The 13,493-nt window shown below is 43.3% G+C and overlaps 1 protein-coding gene across 1 annotated transcript in view; it reads left to right on the forward strand.

Annotated features, from left to right (window-relative positions):
- Positions 1-6,369: 6,369 nt before the first annotated feature.
- vps13d (vacuolar protein sorting 13 homolog D) overlaps positions 6,370-13,493 on the forward strand; it is a 165,577-nt gene continuing 158,453 nt past the window's right edge. Inside the window, exons 1-6 of the mRNA XM_063208416.1 lie at positions 6,370-6,721; positions 9,859-10,034; positions 10,715-10,792; positions 11,298-11,488; positions 12,262-12,342; positions 12,751-12,867. Coding sequence (XP_063064486.1) covers positions 9,938-10,034; positions 10,715-10,792; positions 11,298-11,488; positions 12,262-12,342; positions 12,751-12,867 — 564 coding nt within the window. The 5' untranslated portion in view covers positions 6,370-6,721; positions 9,859-9,937. The remainder of the gene's footprint in view (positions 6,722-9,858; positions 10,035-10,714; positions 10,793-11,297; positions 11,489-12,261; positions 12,343-12,750; positions 12,868-13,493) is intronic.

The raw sequence follows: 13,493 nt of genomic DNA on the forward strand, positions 1-13,493 counted from the left end.
TGCTTTGCTGTGCTGTGCTGTGCTGTGTTCAATGTTCGAATCATGGTGCGAAGGATCAGGGATGCCCCTGACTGAGTAACAGTGACTCGAGTGTTTGTGCGGCAGCCTGACACAGCGTACAATTCTCCCTCCAGGGCACACTGGAGCAAACAAGCAAACATGAGCACATCATCACTGTGCTGTGCTTCACTTGGCCACTTAGTCTGCATAGGAGAAAACACCCTTCAAAAGGATCCAGACTCACAGGAGAGGAGAGAGATATCACCATGACTATAGCTGTGCTTTGTTTTGCACCGTTCTCAGTAGAGTGGAATGAGGGGTGACAGGAGGAGAGGAAAGGGGGATGTGAGGAAGAGTGAGGATTCTCCTGCATCCTCAAATACGTCGCGTCACCATGGCTACAGTAGCCCTGGGCCATGTCATGTTGAAAACAACACGCCAAGCCACTGTGGATGAGAGAACTCTGGATCTCTCTCTCTCTCTCTCTCTCTCTCTCTCTCTCTCTCTCTCTCTCTCTCTCTCTCTCTCTCTCTCTCTCTCTCTCTCTCTCTCTCTCTCTCTCTCTCCCCCCACGGTCAGCTTTATATCACTATCACAATGGCTCTGCCACACTTTCTCATTCTTTCCACTTTTACTCAATCTCTCACACTTTTCCCTCTTTCTTTCACACACACTAGTTCATTCAAAAAATAGTAGGCCTACAACTTATTGTATAATGTCGTAAAAATGGATGCTATTGAAAATGATACTCACAATGTATTCTATGCACTTCTGGAATCAGTTGCAATCTAAAGGAAACAATACAAAAATCAGCAATGGAATGAAGACACAAACAACACTAAAATAAACTAAAATGTGGTCTGGTGTTGGAAGCGTTATACAACATGATCTCAGAATCAGATCTAAGATTAAGCATCTCAGATTGAGGAGGAGTTTTTATAGTAACATACTGGAAATGTTATAAACTCTTTCAATGATGCCATCTGTTTTTGTGAATCACAATGTGGCACAGACTGACACAAGAAGACTTAAACGGCAGATGAGAATTGTGAAAAACAGAAAGAGGTTAAACCTTGACAAGACTCCTAACCCCATACCTTTTAGTGCTGAGTCAGTCAGAGATCAATAATACTGTACAATAATACTATCAATACTGTAATATCAGTAGGTGTGTCATGCCAATGTCATGTCTGTTTTACCATAGGTGTGCACAGATAGGGACTAGGTGGTGCTAAAGCACCTGCCCCATTGCCCTACTGGACAAAAATGCCCTTTTTGAAAGGACTTTTTTGGGAAATTTTTTGTCACAATGTACTGTTACCATGATCATCTACAAATGCTTGACAATCAAATGCATGTGACAAAATAGCCACTAGTAAGGTACTGAGCCGTTCCCCAGCCCCTTGAGCCCCTGCCCCCTAAATGGTCTGTGCACGCCACTGGTCTTACCGCTAGAATACTGTGTTTAACCCCTGAGGCAACTGCAAAAAACACCTGCTGAGGGAAGTCAGGGATGTCAAACTCAGGCCCGCTGACCAAATTTGGCCCGCAGAGCCATTTTATTTGGCCCATCAGAATATTTCAAATATGTACCTGTAGGCCTATTACAGTTGGCCCACATACACTATTAATTAAGAAATAAGAAATAACACCTACATAATGACTAACTTGTGCTTCACTAAGGGTTAACTAATGTTAAAATAAGGCTTAACTAAGGGTTAACTAATGCTCAAAAAGGGGTACTTATTATAAAGTGTTACCAATACAGGATATAAATATGACTTGAAGGTGAAATTATGAGTAGGCCCAGCACTAGCACATACTGCAAATATATGGGAATGTGATATTTAACAGGGTATTTTGCATGTGTACTGTATGCTTAATTTCAATGCATGTTTTAATAAATATTGAATCCGGCTCGCAATGTCATCCCAGATTTTGATTTTGGTCCCGCTGCATTTTGAGATTGACACCTCTGGCCTATAGACCCTGGGAAAAAGTGCCACAGGACCCTCATCTTGCATTTAAAGTGTGTTCATTCAGCTCTGACATACCCACATATTAAATACAAAACCCAAATCTCAAGAGCCTGAGTGCAATGTCTATGTCGCTCCAAGGGCCTATGGGTCAATGCAGCATGAGGCTGAAATGGCCTCAAATTAACCCAGTCAGCCAGGGACATATTTGCACATTCATCGCATAAATAAGATGACATTGATCTAATGATTCAACAAAGGTAGGTGATCATGCATGAAGGTGACGCTATAGGATTGCATGCCATGCAGCATGCTACATCACCCTGCCTCAGGCACATCCTTGCTGCTGTTATGTTGCAACCAAAGCCGCTCTCCTTACACTGACACTAAGGACTACTTACTCACACATCGGCTGCAGGCTGCAATTATGTCTCCTTTTGCTCAGTCCTATTTAAATAGCCTGGCTGTGTGGGAAAAGTGCTATGCAGCAGGTGCATTGTAAGGAAATGTGACTTCAGACTTCAGACTTCAGACTTCAGACTTCAGACTTTGTGTGTGTGTGTGTGTGTGTGTGTGTGTGTGTGTGTGTGTGTGTGTGTGTGTGTGTGTGTGTGTGTGTGTGTGTGTGTGTGTGTGTGTGTGTGTGTGTGTGTGTGTGTGTGTGTGTGTGTGTCTCGCATCAACACCTGCGTGTGCAGTAACCTAATACAAACTCATAACTACCCACAAGCCACCGAGTTCATACCCCAAGTCTTACCCCAATTGGCTGTGTGAACACTGGCTGATCATGGGACACCTTGGGCTCATGGCTCATCTAGAAATACTTAGCTATTAAAAACGTGATAATAATGCCTCGATATAATATAGCCTCTATAGCAGGGCTATTCAAATGGCGGCCCTGGGGCCATATGCGGCCCTTGGAGAGCAAGGTTCTGGCCCCCGATAAGCCCCTTGAATTTAGAGATAAAAATATGGGTTCCGTATCGAGCTGAAATGGGACACAGGACATGAAAATGCAGGGAATTACATCTAAGAAATACAAAACTTTCTGGGGGAGGACCCCCAGGCCCCCCAGTTCAACAAAGTCTCCCATTTCCTATCCTATTTTTTTCATTGACAGTCGGCAACCATAATATATATAGTTCGGCCCCTTTACTGGGAGGAATTTGAAAAACTGGCCCTCGTTGACATTTTTTGAATAGCCCTGCTCTATAGCCTCTATAGCAAGCCGGAAGTTCTGCGTGCCCCCCGCCCACCCTTAAACCTGCCCCTCAAAATGTTTGTGCACGCCACTATGTGTGTGTGTGTGTGTGTGTGTGTGTGTGTGTGTGTGTGTGTGTGTGTGTGTGTGTGTGTGTGTGTGTGTGTGTGTGTGTGTGTGTGTGTGTGTATGTGTGTATGTGTGTGCGCGTGCATGTGTGCACGTGTGTGTGCTCACGCATGTATGCAAATGTGCGAATATACAGTATGTCTTCCAGAGACAGACACATTGAAAGACACAAACAATAAGAGAGACATAATATACAGAGAGAGTACACCATCAACCCCTCCTCTGCCAGCCAGCCGCGGTGAAGAGGAGGAGCAGATGTGGAGGTTTGCGGAGCTGTAAGCTGGACCAGATGGCGTGCCCCCCCTCCCCGCCACTGTGGACATGCATGCACTGGATTACGGCATGGCACAAGACCAGCCAGGGGGTGTGGAGATCCACATCAGCCCAGATTAGTGTAATGTGCACACTGTGCTGTGCTGTGCTGTGTTGCACTGTGCTTTGCTGCGTTGCAGTGCACTGTGCTGTGCTGAGCTGTGCTGTGCTGTGCTGATCTGTGCTGTGCTGTGCCGTGCTTTGCTGTGCCGTGCTGTGCCGTGCTGTGCCGTGCTGTGCCGTGCTGTGCCGTGCTGTGCCGTGCTGTGCTGTGCTGTGCTGCATTGCGCTGTGCTGTACTGTGCTGCATTGCGCTGCGCTGCGCTGTAGGACTACACCTGAGCTGGACTGGTCATTTGGCACACAGGGCATTTTTCCAGTGGGCCGAGAGTCCTCAGGGGCCGATGCTGCTGCTTTTTTGCAGTTTTTTTTAACTTAAAGATCAACCTTCAATTAGATTTGGTCCACCTTTAATAGACAGTGGACTGAGCTACAAGGTAATCATCAGAATGAAAGGGGCTGTGAGGGGCTGCTAAAAAAAATAAAATAAATGCCCTTTTATTGATGCCTCTCCAGCTCTGCTCTGCATAGGGTCCCGAATGGGTCTATATAAGGTCTGGAAGAATTGACAATACACACACTTAAAATCCGTTTTTGTTGTCTTTTATTATTTCATGGCCACGAAATAATAAAAGACAACAAGAAAGGATTTTAAGTGTACAGACTTCTCACTTTGAGAACTAGTTGGCCTTCGTCCTGTACCTTCGTCCTGTACTTCGTCCTGTGATGTGTGCACAATCCTCTCCTTCAACTGGAAGAGCTGACAAACCTTAATATGCACTTTTGCCAATGCAAATTTGGCAGAAATTATGGAGGAGTGCAGTGCAGTGCTAGTGCACACACTTTCAGTCGGATCGCCTCCGGCACAGGCATGGGCACATCAGGCGCATCAGGCACATCAGACACACATTATTGTCTGCTAGCCGTGAAGCCGAGAAGGGAGGACGAAGGGGTCTGCTATCCCAGGCCCAGGGAGAGAGGGGCCCCAGAATTGCATTTTCATCAGGCTACATTGCATGTATTAAATGGGGGGGGGGGGGGGGCTTCAGATGACTTTGCACTGGGCCCGAACAAAGCTGTCAGCGGCCCTGGGTAGCCGTGGACCGTATGTGAGAGAGGTGGGGAGTGAGTGAGTGAGTGCATGTGCATGTGAGTGCGTGGGAGGAGGAAAAGAGAGTACATGCGTGAGGAGGGGGAGAGTTCAGCTGCTTGTTTAACCCTGCTGTATGGGCCGCGGATTACTCCGTAGGGCCTGGTTGGATTACTGTAGGCCTATCTAGTGCATTTAGCTGAGATGATAAAGTTGGCGGATCAGCACATGGATTGTAATTAGAGATGGTATTTTTTTGTTCATATGAGGGATACTGAGGAAAGTAATACAGTTATTAGGCTACATGGAATGGGCAATAGAGATCAACAACTCACAGTGTCATAGGCACAAGTTGTGAAATATCTGACCAATTCTTGGGGGGGGGAGCGTGTGTTACTGAACTGTAACCTATGCCATGCTGCACATTTTGGAAATATATTTTATAACTGTAAATAAAATTAAAATGGTCCACGCGTAGCTTGTTCAAATTATTTAAAATCATGGAAGTAAGTGCATGTGCACTTACTACAACTGACTAGATGAATGCACATGTTGCGTGCACTCTTAAAACTGTAAGTTGTACGTTTCTGAATTGGATGATTTTTGATGACAGTCATCCAATTGCAGCTCAAAAAGCCATCAGGTTCTCTCTGGCACATGTTTTTGAATAGGGCTATTATGCCCCCATGTGACTGATTTTCAGAATGCAGAAGCAGGCCTACTGAAGTAGTATTTCATTATCAGTTTTTACTTTTACTTTATAAAAAAATAAGTTAGCATTCAGATAGATCACATTTCAGAACATACCGAGTGTTGCATTGTGTGGGTTTCGTAGATGTGACACAATATGACATTTTGTATTTGACCTATTTCTAATAAAATCAATCTGACATCCGAACACTAGGTGTCCACAGTGTTCACCTTATCAAGCAGCCCACTGCTGGTATGTTTTCGTCACGTGACAGGAAAAACACCGTTGGAACTGCTGTCATATCAGGAAGCGTTTGTCTTATTATTTATGTGTGACTTTGGAGAATAGAACAGAAAGCGAACAGTCCCAAACTGGCACGGAAATGTATCGGGTTAATAAGCAGTTTTATCCAAAGGACAGCAATGTAGTACTTTAAGTAAGACTGCCTAATTGTTCTGTGTACTTTGCGTTAGCGAGTCCGTTTAGTTCCACAGCTAGCTGTCCCGCTGAGTTTCACAACAGAAGTACACGGCTAACTAGCATAGTTGCGCTATATTTGGGAGGGCATACAGACTGAGACTCCCAACGGAGTTCGCTCCCGGACGTGCGGTCCCCGGTGTTTCTATCACTCCCGGACTTGCGGTCCCCACCCGATTATATTTCACGTATTATCATATACTGCCACATACAAGCAATTTAGGGTTAGGTTTAGGTTTAGGGTTGGGGTTAGGGTTAGGTTTAGGGTTAGGGTTAAGGTTAGGGTTAGGGTTAAGGTTAGGGTTAGAAACAAAAAACTAACATCAACAAGATAACTGGCTCCGTAATATGGCGGTGGTACCGTTAGTCTGGCTAGTGGGAGCGAGATGAAATGGGAGTGTAATGAGATGGGAGCGTGAATCTGGGAATCTTTGGGAGCTGCCAAAAACTGCTAGCTAGCTCACGTTGACGTTATCTGCTCAGGCACAACCTTGTCTCCCTTGCACTGTACATTCCAGCCACCACAAAGCCGTTTTGACAACGACTTTTGTTTTCTGAACTGCTGTTTTGATGCTGCCGCACGGGAGGACTATCTGACATTCGTGCCGACGCTGGGAACTATTGTGTCAGGGTTTTGGATAACAAGCTAACAAGTTTACAGCTCATGTTTTGTTGACAAGGACACTTTCAATTGTCAGCTTTCCGATCTGCTCCCTGGATTGTGTCTGAAAATGGAAATGAACTATCAGAACGATTAAGGACAAATACACGCATGCTGCGAAATGGTAAGCTGGTTCACCTTGTGAATGTTTTGTGGTGTTGAGGTGACAGGAGCAAGATCTCCCTGAAGCTCCTTGGGTGTGTGAGCTTAGGGAAAAGCTATCGTGTTCTATTGTTTATTGTTAACGTCTGCCAGTGTACATCAGAGTGAAAATGGTATAGCCCACATGAGGCCAGCTTTCTTTATACTATGAAACGTTGGCTCTGCTAACACATTTCACGCTCCAGTTGTGAAGATAGCTTGCATTGTCCTATGTCGCACTTGTATGTCGCTCGTAGCCAACCCATTGTATTGGAAAATCAATGTCACGTTGTCTAAGGTGTGGTTGTATATCTGTCCTCTGTTTTATACATTTATACGTTTATAAGATCGCCACCCATTTCTTTTTTTAATGGAAAAGCACAATGCTGGTCAGGTCACATGCAACCTTACCCAACCCTTTTGCCAGCTATCTGTGGGTTGTTTGGCAAGTTGAAATAACTCGCTTGGATGACTACCTTCAGTTCACTGACACCCAGGAGTTAAAACCAAGGAATTTGAGTCATTCGGCTACCAGTCATAGTGGAGACAGAAAGGTTTCATGAGTGTCTATGATTTAGCCAGTGTATAGGCACACTGACACCTGCCTGTCTGCTTACCTCACTTTGCCTCTAAAAGTGTACATCAGGTCAACACCTGTTCTGTTTGCTTTATAGTTCTGGGATGACAGTGACTGAATGTAAACTTGGCCAGCAGTGACCCACCTCTCTCTATGTAAAACCATGCTTTACTCACTTTCGTTTTGAGTCATTTCACGTGAAATCAGACGCTTTGGGACCCGACCGATCCGGATTTCAATCATACTTGGTGTGCCTTTTTAGTAGCAAGGTAGCACCCCAGAACTGCATTGGTTTGAATCTGACACTAATATTAAGGGAGAAACAGACTAGGAAAGGTTCACATTTTAGGGTAGGACACTATACATTCAGCCTTGAATATATCAGTCAGTGTTAGTCACAAAAAGATGCCTGTGGTATTTTTTGAAAGCTCTTTTCTGGCTCTACATATTACACAATCAGCTTGGAATACAACAACTCTCAGAATATGAATTATGATAAATTGAAAAATTAAAAAATGAATATCTAAAAAAACTATATTTTAAAATGGCCAGTTCCTTGTCCAAACGTAGCCGGCAATGTCATTAGCAACACCTCAAATGCTGGTGTTTTCGGTTCTTTATTTCATTTCAGAGAGAATTTGACTCACAAATATGGCATCATACAGACCACTTACTAATAATATGGTAATACCATAGTAGCATCACATGACAAAACAAAAATGGTCAGTTTCCATGGTCCCAGGTTTCAGAAACTAAGGCAGATGTCCATTTATACACACCACATGATGATATGTGAATGTTTGAACATTCCTTCTCTGTGTACCTGTGTCATCTTCCCTTTACCGTACTTTAAAGAGATAATCAATGGCTACACTCTCATTTTGTACTCTACCAGTGCATTTGAAGCAGCAGCTGTGTCTTTTGTAGATAATGTATAAGTACGTCCCGTTGCAGTTAGGTTCCACTACCAGAAGCACATCCTGATGATCCATGACAAGTCTATCTGGTCTGAAGGGAAAAGTGAAGGATGGAGATGGTCCATGAGGATGCAGGAAGTTCAGTTTCACCTCTCCAGTGCTCAGCATACATTCCTCAACACATGCTAGCCACCAGTTGCCATCATATACAGCTAAAACATACCCTTTGATGCTTGAAAATGTAACACATTCCTTTACTGAGCTCACTCTTTCAACTCCTTCTCTGAATGCGGAAAATGGCCTAATGTCCATTGACAATGGGCAGAAGCTGTGTAGTTTTTGAGTACCTGGAATAGTTCTTGCAGATTCAAACCTCTTCAACAGGTTCTCAGCTTCATGATGGTGCATCTCTCTCAAGAACATCCATTGCCAGTTTGCCACAACAGAGATGTACCATCATGAAGCTGAGAACCTGTTGAAAAGGTTGGAATCTGCAAGAACTATTCCAGGTACTCAAAACCTACACAGCTTCTGCTCATTGTCAATGGACACAGTGGAAGTTAGGCCATTTTCAGCATTCAGAGAAGGCAGAGTTGAAAGAGTGAGCTCAGTAAAGGAATGTGTTACATTTTCAAGCATCAAAGGGTATGTTGTAGCTGTATATGATGGCAACTGGTGGCTAGCATGTGTTGAGGAATGTATGCCGAGCACTGGAGAGGTGAAACTGAACTTCCTGCATCCTCATGGACCATCTCCATCCTTCACTTTTCCCTTCAGACCAGATAGACTTGTCATGGATCATCAGGATGTGCTTCTGGTAGTGGAACCTGAAACTGCAACGGGACGTACTTATACATTATCTACAAAAGACACAGCTGCTGCTTCAAATGCACTGGTAGAGTACAAAATGAGAGTGTAGCCATTGATTATCTCTTTAAAGTACGTTAAAGGGAAGATGACACAGGTACACAGAGAAGGAATGTTCAAACATTCACGTATCATCATTTGGTGTGTATAAATGGACATCTGCCTTAGTTTCTGAAACCTGGGACCATGGAAACTGACCATTTTTGTTTTGTTTTTGTTTTGTCATGTGATGCTACTATGGTATTACCATATTATTAGTAAGTGGTCTGTATGATGCCATATTTGTGAGTCAAATTCTCTCTGAAATGAATAAAGAACCGAACACCAGCATTTGAGGTGTTGCTAATGACATTGCCGGCTACGTTTGGACAAGGAACTGGCCATTTTAAAATATAGTTTTTCTAGATATTCAATTTTTAGTTTTTCAATTTATCATAATTCATATTCTGAGAGTTGTTGTATTCCAAGCTGATTGTGTAATATGTAGAGCCAGAAAAGAGCTTTCAAATAACACCACAGGCATCTTTTTGTGACTAACACTGACTGATATATTCAAGGCTGAATGTATAGTGTCCTACCCTCACATGTGAACCTTTCCTAGTCTGTTTCCCTTAATATTAGTGTCAGATTCAAACCAATGCAGTTCTGGGGTGCTACCTTGCTACTAAAAAGGCACACCAAGTATGATTGAAATCCGGGTCGGTCGGGTCCCAAAGTGTCTGATTTCACGTGAAATGACCCTTTTCTCTCTCCCGTCAGAATCCAGACTCGTGGAGTGAACGCTGACCCCCCTCTTCCCCCCTCTCCCCCCACTCTTCCCCCCTCCTCATAACCCATAATGTTGGAGGGACTTGTTGCCTGGGTACTGAATACATACCTTGGCAAGTATGTCAGCAACTTGAATACTGATCAACTCTCCATCGCCCTACTGAAAGGTATGTTGTAAAGATTTTCAGCCTTCCATTGTTCACTGCAACATTACAATATTGCTGCAGGGTTCTCCCCAGCACTTTATGGAAAGGCGTCCACCTTGTTGACAAAAAATACCTCCCACCTTGACTGTCGCCTGAATTTATTTATTTCGACATGGTACTAAAAGTCCAATTTAGGTTTTCTTGTGTTGTTTCACATGAACGTGAAAGAAAATACACAACTGGGAAATTCCAACTCGCATTGTCATTGTGACACAGCACTCCACAGCACACAAGTGCACACTGCATACTGCACACAATGAAATTGCAATAATGCCTCACCAATGCAAGGGGACAGCCCCCAATCGCGCCCCAAGGGAGCAGCGTGATGAGACGGTACCATATTCTGAGTATATACTTTATTCATGGAGGAGGATGGGGGAGAGCAGTGGTTATTTACTCCCCCCACCAACCTGGCGGTTCAGGAGTCAAACCGGTGACCTTAGGTGCCACAAGTCTGATGCCCTAACCGCTTATCCATGGCTGCCCTAACATCACATGTCATATGAAACTGCACAACATAGCCTTTGCCATTATAAAAGTCACATATCTAATACCAACTAACCCATCCACCTTGACTAGCAAATCTCAACATGTCATCAAATATTGTGCAGAAAACACTGAACACTGATTGCATATTGCAGGGGCGGTGGAGTTGGAGAATCTGCCTCTGAGGAAAGATGCTCTGAGAGAGTTTGATTTACCGTTTGAGGTCAAAGCAGGTACTGTACATCAGTTTTTATTGTACCCACAACTGTTGCATAATATGACATAAAAGTCAGAATTACTGAGCTTGTTTCCTCTTTTGCTTTTATAGTCTCTTTTTGCAGGGAAGTTGGACAAAGTGTGTGTTAAAGGTGTGACTTACAGAAAGAAATATGATAAGAGTCTTAGACACAGCTGCATTGAAGTCTGTAGTCTTTGTGTGATATCAGTTTTACAGTAGGACGGTGTTGATTTTTTTTCTTTACCTACTGTAGCTGATAAGCAGGAATGGAATGCCAACGCTCCCATGAAAGGGAATGTTGATCTACTGCTCTAGTGAAAAAAAAAAGAATGTAAAAATGACGTAGTTGTTTTTTCTCTATCTTGTGTCAAATGTTTGACTGGTGCATTTGCTGTCACAGATAATCATTAAAACACTAAACCTTAGTAACATAAACTTGCAACGACATGTTCAAAAAATACGGATGGTGAGAGGAGCCTCTGCTTCTTTGTTGGTTTTAGGCTTCATCGGGAAGATCACCTTGCAGATCCCGTTCTACCGACCTCACAGCGAACCATGGGTGATCTCCATGTCACAGCTGAACCTGATTATCGGGCCCGCGCGCCCCCAGGAATTCGACGAGGAGAAGGAGAAGGAAGCTGAGCGCGAACGAAAGAAACAGCTGCTCAAGGCTTTGGAGGATAAGTGGAAGGTGCGCGGAGAGATCTGCCATACTAGCCAGGGTCCTGTCTGATGCAAAGATAAAAAACACTCATGATTATTTTCTTCGTGTTATGGTAGTTGAATCATCATGGTTCTGTTGGTGAATTGTATGCAGAAACACTGAATACGAAGAATAAGTGGAAAATGGGAGGAGAGCGGGGCAGAAAAGTTAATATTTCTTGGTTTTCTGGTAGATGACTCGTGATAGTTTTACTGGGGGTGAATTGTATTCAAAGTAGTGGATTTGGAGGATAAGTGGAAGGTTGTCACGGAACATGTTAATTTTTCTTGTTGTCCTGGTAATTTGGTAATGATAGTTCTGTTTGGGGTGTGTTGTATGCAAACACACAGAATTTGGAGGATAAATGGAAGGTAGGAGGAGGTTTAGCCCAACTTCCCTGACTGGAAAAATAAAAGAATAACAGTGAGGGAAATCTTTTATTGATAGCAGTAGTTGAGTCATGGTAGTTCTGTTGGAGGTGAATTGAAAGCAAAAGCACTTAATATGGAGGGCAAGTGCAAGGTGATTGGAGAACTAGAAGGACTTGTCTGTTGGACATCTGTTGGTGGAGATGAGTTCTGAGTGAATTACAATTCCTTAGAGGCTAGCATACGACTTTACTGCATATACTGCATTATTAACAGCAGAATTTGTAAATGATGAATAGTTCAAAGGTTGCGTTCAAATTTGCCTGCAGAAATGTCAAAGCCTATTTTCATGGTTGCACCATTTAGCTAATAAACTTCTTGTCTTTGCTGTAGAGTGAATGTGAACAGAAAGGGGAATCTTATTGGTACTCAGTCACTGCCTCACTGGTCACAAGAATAGTGGAGAACATTGAGGTAAGCTATGCCCAATTTTATAATGCTAAGTATGTTGTAATGTTGACTGCACAAAGCAATGTAATGTACATCTGTGTCAATTTCTTCAACATTCACATAATATTGAATTTCATTTTAAATCAGGGGCATTTTGAAAGAAATAATCCTTACATTCCTCGGGGAAATGCTAATAATAAAAATAAATAATAAAAAGTAAATGTACTGCACCGTGTTTAGTCAGTGTACAGAGTACATTTAGTACCAATCCATGACCCAGTTCCTGCTGGTTCAGCTATGGTCAGATGATGTGCTGTCCTAAAATTGGATTTTGAGACACAATCCCTTATTGGATCCAGTGTACAGTACATTATGTAAACAAGGGGCATGTGTCCAACTTTCTCAATGATGATGCTTTTCTGTTGTTTTCAGCTAAACATTCAAGGTGTTCACTTGAGATTCGAAGATGATTACTCCAATCCAGACAAGCCGTTTGCGTTTGGAGTCTGCATTAAGAATGTCTCTGCACAAAACTCTGCTTCAGAACCGGTGAGCCATCCATCTAGCTCCATAAATGCAGTATTTAAAGCAATGGTTCCCAAATTGGGGTCGCAGAGGTACTGTAGGGGGGTCGCGGACAAAAGGGACATTGCATAAAAATGGGAAATCCACAGGTTAACAGCTAACATAATTTCATAATGTGGTTAGAATCAGTACTCACTTGTATGGTAATCTATGTATTTGCTGTCTTGTGGATTTCTAGCAATATTAGCCATTAACTTTGATATATTTTCCATAAATAGTTTGTCCGCTTATATGGTTAGAAATCCTTTTCTTGGCTCAGACTATGGTGGAAGGGGAGTCGCGAAAAAGTCAAAAAGGGGGTCCCCGCTGGAAAAGTTTGGGAACCACTGATGTAAAGGCAGTACAGTCATGGCATGATCGAAATGACCTGAAGTCACCATGGTCGCTAACGAACCCAGTTCCTTGTTTTGGAAAGTGAAAATCCTGCCACGTTTTCCTTGTAACACAAGCGATTTCAGTGTGTTACTGATGCACCTGTCCTGAGTGCTTAATGCAATACGCTGATTCAGGGATGGTTGGATCAAATCTGTGGCAGAGTTTCACCTTTGTAAACCTGGGATTGACACCTGTGGACCTGCCCCTATGTTTGA

This window comes from Engraulis encrasicolus, chromosome 10 (assembly GCF_034702125.1).
Source record: "Engraulis encrasicolus isolate BLACKSEA-1 chromosome 10, IST_EnEncr_1.0, whole genome shotgun sequence".
In the NCBI taxonomy this organism is placed as follows: domain Eukaryota; kingdom Metazoa; phylum Chordata; class Actinopteri; order Clupeiformes; family Engraulidae; genus Engraulis; species Engraulis encrasicolus.